At 44.3% G+C, this 9,210-nt stretch overlaps 1 protein-coding gene across 1 annotated transcript; it reads left to right on the top strand.

The window, feature by feature from the left end:
• Positions 1-1,716: 1,716 nt before the first annotated feature.
• FAM237A (family with sequence similarity 237 member A) lies at positions 1,717-7,026 on the top strand (the record flags this gene model as incomplete). Its single annotated transcript, XM_083573294.1, has 2 exons — positions 1,717-2,125; positions 6,505-7,026. 2 exons carry the CDS (start codon positions 1,717-1,719, stop codon positions 6,648-6,650), a joined length of 555 nt encoding a protein of 184 aa, XP_083429420.1. The 3' UTR covers positions 6,651-7,026.
• Positions 7,027-9,210: the final 2,184 nt, after the last annotated feature.

Genomic DNA, 9,210 nt, shown 5'->3' with positions numbered 1-9,210 from the left:
TTATTATAAGAGAGAGAAAACAAGTTAAAAAATATATATATTTGAGTACTGCACAGAAATAGCTGCTGTTTATACACCTTAGTTTCAAAAGCAGTTATTACATATATTTTGATTTTATTCTAATGATCAAAGTGCAAAAAACTAATAATAAATTTATTCTGAAGGACTTAGAAGGCATAGATTTGCAAAAATGAAAGCAAATTAAAAGTGTTAAAATAAAATCATAGGGTGTTATGCCTTATGCTCAGAGATCCCATAGTGAATAACTATACTGAGAGGACTGCACTGTGTTAGCAAAAACAATGCAGTTGGCGCTGTGCAGAACACAGAAATTGAAGAGGGGAAAGTGTCTTGAGACAGGAAGAAAGAGTATTCCAGCCACAGAGAGCAGCACTGCTTTATAGGAACAGACACAGTGCTGAATAGAGGAGCTAAGAACAGGGGAGTTTGTGCAGGAGACAGACGTTTGGCCCAGTGGCTCATCTAATGCGGCTGCTTGCAGGAATACAAGCTAGCTCTAAACCAGGGATGGAGATAATGGAGCTGTTCAGCTGTTGCTGAACATCTTCCCTGGCAGTTGCCCATCCTGTCTGAAGCTCATGAGAATTGAAGTCACAGGCTTGGATGGTCACAGGCTCCCCATCACTCATAGAAATTATTCTCATCAGAATAGCCCCAACAGCAAAACCAGAGGGACATGTCCCAACTTTTCTTGGCAGAGGAGCTTGTCACAGCTTCTCATGGCTATGCAACTCTCACCTTGTTTCATGGCTGAACTGCTCTTAGGCGCCACATCCCAACACAGAATTGGGTATACTTAGTTCTGTGTCAGATTGCAGCCAAAAGAATTAACTGAAATGTACTTTGCATGTCAAAGTGCAAGTAGATATATAGGTACCGCTCCGGCGGGAAGGTAAACGGCGTTTCCGTGCGCTGCTCTGGTTCACCAGAAGCGGCTTAGTCATGCTGGCCATATGACCCGGAAGATGTACGCCGGCTCCCTCGGCCAATAAAGTGAGATGAGCCCCGCAACCCCAGAGTCGGTCACGATTGGACCTAATAGTCAGGGGCCCCTTTACTTTTACCTTTTAAATGAGCAGCATATTTGCATCCTCAGCCCAAATATTAATTATTATTATTATTATTATTAGTTTATATACTGCCCTATACCTGGAGGTCTTAGGGTGATTCACAGAAAAGATTACAATTTATATAATCAGAATAAAAACAACAACCCAATAACACCCCCCCCAGAAAAGAGCCACATTTTAAAAGGGTATAGGATGTCAAACAGATCAACCAAAGGCCTGGTTGAAAAGGAACTTTTTTGCCTGGCGCCTAAAGATGTGAAATGAAGGCGCCAGGAGAGCATTCCACAGATGGGGAGCCACTGCAGAGAAGGCCCATTCTCGAGTTGCCACCCTCTAGACCTCTCAAGGAGGCGGCACACGAAGGAGGGCCTCAGAAGTTGATCTCAGCGTCTGGGTAGGTTCATATGGAAAGAGGTGACCGCAATAACAGAGGAAGTGCCAGATCATTGGTTCCTCTGCACTGAGTGCCTTTGGATTCTAGGACTTCACATAAGTCTTTCCCAGACCTATCTAGAGGAGCCAGACATTGATCTTAGAGCATATGTTCTAGCACGGAGCTATAGTACTTTCTTAAGATGGTTTGGGGATTATTATTGCTATTTTTGCTCTTGACAGGTTCCAGAAAATGGATTCTGGCACTACAAGAAAGCTTTTCCGCAACATAAGATTCACCCGCTTCCTTTTCGTTGTGGGTTTGCTTCATGTGACGCCTTTCTTCTGCCATAGCCAGATGGACCCCATGGCTCTTGGCCGAGCCGATCCCAAATGCTGGGAATCCTCCTCAGCCGTCTTGCTGGAGATGAGGAAGCCGCCAGTTTCTGACTCTGTCAGTGGCTTTTGGGACTTTATGATCTTCCTGAAGTCGTCTGAGGACTTGAAGCACGGAGCTTTGTTTTGGCACCTGGCCCAGCTCTTCTGGGATATCTACATGGACTGCGTACTCTCCAGAACCCATGGCTTAGGGAAAAGGCAGTTGGCTGAAGCCCAGGGGCAAACTGCAGCTCTCCCGTCTTGGATCATATTGAGTAAGCAAGGTTAGTATTCTTCATCCAGGGGGCAGGAAGGTAGCAGCAATGTCCAGAACTTTTATCAACCCTAGTTTGCTCCCACATGAACCAAATCAGGGTCCTCAATCTTTTTGTACCTGGGGGCACATTTGGAAATGCGTGGTTTTCCACGGATCTGAGGGCAATGAAACAATCGCTGAGACGGCTAGAGCGCCGTTGGCGGATAACTCATTGTGAAGCTGACTGGACACGGGTTAGAGCTCAGTGTCGAGCCTACCAAGTGGCGGTAGCGACGGCGAAGAAGACTTTCTTCACCACCTCTATTGCATCTGCAGAAAACAGCAGCAGGAGGTTCGCAATTTAGCGGAACCACCTGCTACATTGGGGCCCAGTACGGGCCACATGATCTCCTGCAATGATTTTGCTAAGCTTTTTGCAGATAAAGTCGCTCAGATTCGGGAAGAGATAGACTCCACCATGGGAGCAGGGCCGGGGTGGGAGAGTGCTAGAGTCCTGTCTAGTCAAGTTGCACAGGATCAATTCCAATCTGTTACCTCTGAGGATGTAGACAGGCTGCTTGGACAAGTGAAACCAACCACCTGTCTCCTTTATCCTTGCCCATCCTGGCTTATAAAAGCTTCGCGGGGTGGTGAATGCTTCTCTCTGTGAGGGAGCCTTCCCAGACCCACTGAAAGAGGTGGTTATCAAACCGCTTCTTAAAAAAACATCTTTAGATGCTGCCAATATGGCCAACTATCGCCCAGCCTCAAATCTTCCATTCTTAGGCAAGGTGACTGAGCAAGTGGTTGCTGAACAACTCCAGGCACGCCTGGAAGAAGCAGACCATTTGGATCCCTTCCAGTCGGGATTCAGGCCTCATCATGGGACTGAAACTGCCTTGGTCGCACTGGTCGATGATCTCTGGCGGGCTAGGGGCAAAGGTGAGAGCTGTTTCCTACTTCTGCTGGATCTCTCAGCGGCTTTTGACACCATCAACCATAACATCCTTCTGGACCATCTAGAGGGGCTGGGAGCTGGGGGCACTATTATACAGTGGTTCCGCTCCTTCCTCCTGGGCCGTGTTCAGAAAGTGGTGGGGGGGGGATGAGTGTTCAGACCCCTGGGCTCTCACTTGTGGGGTACCTCAGGGTTCTGTCCTCTCCCCCATGCTTTTCAACATTTACATGCAGCCGCTGGGAGAGATCATCAGGAGGTTTGGGCTGGGTGTTCATCAGTTGGGTTTGCGGCATTCAGGAGCCAATTTGTTCCGGAGCCAAGCCATTCGGGAACCAAGGTACCACCATTGTAGCATTAAGACAGAAGAAACACTTGGGGTGCATAGAACTACCGCCACCCCACAAAATACCCAGGTAAAGCACCTACACTTTAAAACAAATAAAACCCAGGCATAAAAAAGCCCCCAAAACTAACAAATAGGTAACCTCTCTCCAATCTAGCAACTCCCCCCAAAACCTTCAAATTAAAATAGTAACATTGGGAGGGGCAAGGAGGTTGGGAGGTGCCCTTGGGGGGTGTTAGAGGTTGCCATGGTACCCACGAGTGTTTTGTAGGGGACTCAAGGCCCAGGTCCCATGCAACTAGTGGCAATGTCAGAAGAGGTCCCGGCCAAAGTGAAATCCATGTGAACCAGAAACATGGCTTAAATTTGTCGTTAAATCTATTACTATAGATGGAGCACAGTTGTCACTGTAATTGAATTGTGCCCTTTGTAAAAGGTAAAGGGACCCCTGACCATTAGGTCCAGTTGTGACCGACTCTGGGGTTGCGGCGCTCATCTTGCTTTATTGGCCGAAGGAGCCGGCGTTTGTCCGCAGACAGCTTCCGGGTCATGTGGCCAGCATGACTAAGCGGCTTCTGGCAAACCAGAGCAGTGCACGGAAACGCCGTTTACCTTCCCGCTGGAGCGGTACCTATTTATCTACTTGCACTTTGAAGTGCTTTTGAACTGCTAGGTTGGCAGGAGCAGGGACCGAGCAACAGGAGCTCACCCCGTTGCGGGGATTCGAACTGCCAACCTTCTTATTGGCAAGTCCTAGGCTCTGTGGTTTAACCCACAGTGCCACCCGTGTCCCCTTTGTATGGTGGCACAATTCTAGAAATCCAGGGATTACTTCTGTCATGGTTATACATGCTGAAAACTATGCAACCAAAGCAGGCATCAAAGGGATCTCAGTGGGGATGGAGAAATCACTTGGCTGCTCATAAGATTCACGAGGTGGGCATTAACATAGCTGAAACTCTCTTCTGAGCAAGTTCCTTCAAAGGGACTGCCTTTGCCCCCCTTTCAGTTGCTTGAACAGAGAATGTGTAGACAAAGATATGTTGCTCACTTTTTACCGGACTGATAAGTATTTCTCCCCCCCAAAAAATATCTGCTGGATTTCAGTTCATATAGGATGTGTGATTAGATTGATTAGATATCAGTTTGCAGGTTCAGATTCTGAAACCCTAGCTGGCACAAACCATTGTTCACACTGGCACCAACAATAAATTTAACTGCAATAAGAAGGGTTGAGTTAGCTCCAGGAAGTACAAAAACACATATACACAAAACTGACTCCCAGCGTATTAATTATGGTTAGGAGAGAGCCAGAATCACGACAACACTGTTCCGCAGTCTCAGATCTCTGTCAGTAAAATGTGAATAATGGCAGGTGTTTGAGCAAATGGGAACTGTAAAATAATGATGTTATTCAGCCTGAGTGTTAAATCATAGACTCGGTAAACTAAAATATAATCATTATTTTATTTTTAAAAAGCTACAAACTTAGCAAGGGCCACGGTTCTGCTAGCTCCTAAATGAGAAGGATATAAATCAGGCTATCTAAATTTCAGCTGGGCTTTTGTTTCACTACGTAGTCAGTCCATGTTAATTTAACAGAAACATCCACTTCCATTATTAACTGATGAAAAAGAAAAATCGATGGACCACACAACACAGAAAAACATATTATCTAGCATCTTATAAAAACAAAGCAAACTGCTGATTCTTATGCATGGTAACCATTATAGCATTATTATTTCATCTGAGCTTCACAATGGCTAGAGCTGTGCAAAATGTTCATTTGGATAGGCTAAGGTTGCCATATTTCAAAAAGTAAGAAACCATGACACAACGAAAGTGTTAGGAAGACCCCAAAATTATTGAGCTTTTTTGTTTTTAATCTCATGCTTAGTTAGATTTGATATTTTGTCCTGATTCTTTCCTTACTCAACTGATTGATTAATTCACTGTAGCTTTAGTGGTGGTCATCTGAATGTTGTGTGTGTCAAGGTCATCCAACGCCCAAGGAAGTGTACAGGTGAGGGATATTCCAATCCATGTTCATTTACCATGCAAATCACTTTAACATAGATTAAATACCTGTTAACACTTGTTAATTAACCTAACTTGCAGCCACAGGCATGAAATACTTAATTTAAATTAAGTGCTGTACTTCCCCACTTATCCCTGTTAAATTGCTGACAATTAATGTTAATCACTCGTTTATATATCTCGGTCACTAAATGGGAAGCCCTTGCACACTGTGTAAGTTTGCACGTGAAGAGCAGCAGTTTCATTCACTCTGGTTTATTTTACTACATGCAACATTTGATCTCATGATCAATGAAATATACTCAGAGTCGAGAGTGGATTTCATGCTCTTTATTCAGCTCATAGTGGTGAGGAGGAATGAAAGTCCTCCCAAGGTATCTGCTTTATATACATTATTTACACAATGGGCTGCACGTGATTGGCTAATTCTGGAATTCTCCTGTAGGCCAATCAGGTTGTGGATTCACTTCCACCTGGAGCTGGATTGGGTGGCTCCTGCAGACCAGTCATACTGCTGCATTGTTCTAGGACCAATCAGACTGCTGCATTCTGAATCCTATTGTTCTAGGACCAATCAGACTGCTGCATTTTGGATCCTATTGATCTAGGACCAATCATACTGCTGTATTTTGGATCCTATTCAACTCAGTACATAACAATCAGGATGATTTGAAGTATGTCCGTTAGGAGGGATTAAGCATCACACTCCTCTGATTGTCGCATAAGTGCAAGCATTTTGACTTGCCAGACACAATGTTCCCCAGTCCACCCCCTGCACTCTGTTCCAAGGTTTTGCCCAACCTTCCCTACCCCCAAGCCATTTGGGGGGGGGGGGGCTGGGGGAAGCATCACAGCATAAGTAGAAGTCCTTGTGCACAGTTTCCGGTGGCAGAACTCATTCGGCGATTCCCACGGTCTTCTTATAAATTAGCTATCATATCAAATAAAGTATATTTCTAAACCATGGGATGAAATTAAACATGAAACGACATGATAATGTCAGGAAAAGTATAATTTTCCAGGTGCATCGGAAATACATGTTTATGTTGCTTTCCCTCCCAATATCTAGGCATCTTTTCACAAATTCAGATGACTCCTCTATGGAAAAAGAAAGAACTGAAAGAAAACTTAATAAGAATCCATGTGCACAAGAGCAGGTCTGCTTCACACGGAAGAATTACTGGACTTTTAACAATGAAGGCGAAACTCTTCTAGAGTTGTACAGTTGAGTTCTTCATCCGTCCCTCTTTTCTCCCTTTAAACAAATACTGTTACCGTTTCGGTTTTTGCCTTTAATTGCATTTAAAGTTGTTTCTTGTGGAAAAAGACTGCCTGTACACTATAAGTACAATCTAGCAAAAACTCGTTGTAAATTTACATCCCATTAAAATGATTAGGAGTTCTTTGCAACTAACTCCCATTTCATTCCTTTCAGTGGTACTTGGTTGAAACTAACTTTTCCTGAATGATGTTTTCTTTATTAAACTGGAGGTTGGTGCTTGTTTTTATTTTGATTTACTGTATTTTTCACTCTATAGGACACACTTTTCCCCCTCCAAAAATTAAGGGGAAATGTGTGTGCGTCTTACGAAGCGAATGCAGGCTCCTTGGCTTCAGCGATAGCAACACGAAGCCTCCGTAGCACAGAGGGAGAGCTTCCCCCACGCTCCGGAGGCTTCATGTTGCTTTCGCTGAAGCCCCCGGAGCGCAGTGGGAACTCCTGCTGCGCTCCGGTGGCTTCAGGCAGCTATCCGCAAGCCTTTGGAGCGCAGCGGGAGTTCCTGCTGCGCTCCGAAGGCTTGTGCATAGCCACCTGAAGCCTGGAGCGTGAGAGGGGTCGGTGCACACTGATCCCTCTTGCTCTCCAGGCTTCGCTTCACTGGAGAGGCACTGCACAGTTTCCCCTCTCTGCGCAGCGCCCCTTCAGTGAAGCGGGAGGAGAAATGGAAGGGGCGCCGTTTCTCCTGCCGCTTCGCTGAAGGGGTGCTGAGCAGAGAGGGGGAGATTTTTTCCCCCTGTTCTCCCCCTCCTATGGTCCGGTGCGTCCTATAGAGCGAAAAATACAGTAATTATGAAGCCCAGGAATTCTGTTTCTTTAATAAGTTTGTAAGTAGCTAGCTTCCCAATACAGAAAAGAAGAGAATACAATGCTTTTCATCTTCAGGTGCGGGCTGGTACAATTAAAGTCATGCCATTGGGCGCTTCTCCCACATGCATGCTGACAAAGGCGTCAACTGCTCTGAAGTAAAAATAAAAATCACTTGTATCTCAGCATGTGTAAAACAAAGGTCTTTCTAAGGGAGAAGAGCCCCAGTCAGACAAATCATGCACACCTTACAGCCAAAGTCAAGTTCTGCAACAGTAAACTGTGACCTTTCCTGGATGTGTGCATGTATGTGCTTAATTAAAAAAAAAAACTACTGTGTTCCTTGTGTCACACTTTGTGGTTTCACACTGAATTTATTGATTTAAACAAAACCCAAGGGACAGCCACACCCACAGTAATGTAATCTTGAAAGGCCTAGAGACCACCATTATTTGCCACAAGCCATTTGGTAATCTTTAAGGAGTCAGCATTTCTGTTAAGCACTGTTGGCAAGGACATCCCGAAGGCCTTTAAGGAGGTATTTTTATATGCGACGGCCGCAGCTCAGACTTTGGTGGCAAAGGGGTGGAAGGAACAAGAAGCCCCGACAATAACGGACTGGCATTACAAGCTACAAAAATTTGCTGAAATGGCGCAGTTAACAAATACTCTGAGAGGCAATTCAAAGCAAAAATTTATGGAAAAGTGGGATAGATATAAAACATATGTTCAAAAATACAGTAAAGGTTCGCTATCTATGCTAGCATTTGATTGATGTTGGAGTGAGACGGAGTTGAGAAATAAGACTAAGAGCACATATTGATATAGGAATGTATTAGATAATATGTAAAGAAATATACAATAATTAGAGTACATTCATTTGTAAAAAAGGAATATACAACGGGAAAGACTAGACTTCCTGTCTAGTGTGTTGGTATGTACATGATTTTGGGGGGGGGATGTTTTTTGTTTTTTTCTTTGTTCTTTTTTTGTTTTGTTTCATTTTCTTTCTAGGTATATAAAATTTGTATATAATTTTTGTATACATGTTGGAAATTATAGTAAGTCCTGTAATGTAATATGACAATGTTTACGGATGTAATATAAGAATGTTAATAAATAAATAAAATGCAAGGTAATCTTTAAGGAGTCAAAGGACTCTGTGATGTTTTGAACCCAAAGCTGCTCTCGAGGGAAGGACCCAAATTACAAGGAAGAAGATAAACACCAGGAAGAGCTTTCTGACAGTAAGAGCTGTTTGACAGGGGAACGAAGGTGAGGGGCTCTCCTTCTTTGGAGGTTGTTAAACAAGAGGTTCAAGAAGGACACTGACAAACTGGAACGTGTCCAGAGGAGGGCAACCAAAATGGTCAAAGGCCTGGAAACGATGCCTTATGAGGAACGGCTAAGGGAGCTGGGCATGTTTAGCCTGGAGAAGAGGAGGTTAAGGGGTGATATGATAGCCATGTTCAAATATATAAAAGGATGTCACATAGAGGAGGGAGAAAGGTTGTTTTCTGCTGCTCCAGAGAAGCGGACACGGAGCAATGGATCCAAACTACAAGAAAGAAGATTCCACCTAAACATTAGGAAGAACTTCCTGACAGTAAGAGCTGTTCGACAGTGGAATTTGCTGCCAAGGAGTGTGGTGGAGTCTCCTTCTTTGGAGGTCTTTAAGCAGAGGCTTGA

The sequence above is a fragment of the Podarcis filfolensis genome (assembly GCF_964270895.1).
Source record: "Podarcis filfolensis genome assembly, chromosome: 1".
Classification (NCBI taxonomy): Eukaryota; Metazoa; Chordata; class Lepidosauria; order Squamata; family Lacertidae; genus Podarcis; species Podarcis filfolensis.
This window is presented reverse-complemented; position numbering and strand designations above follow the sequence as displayed.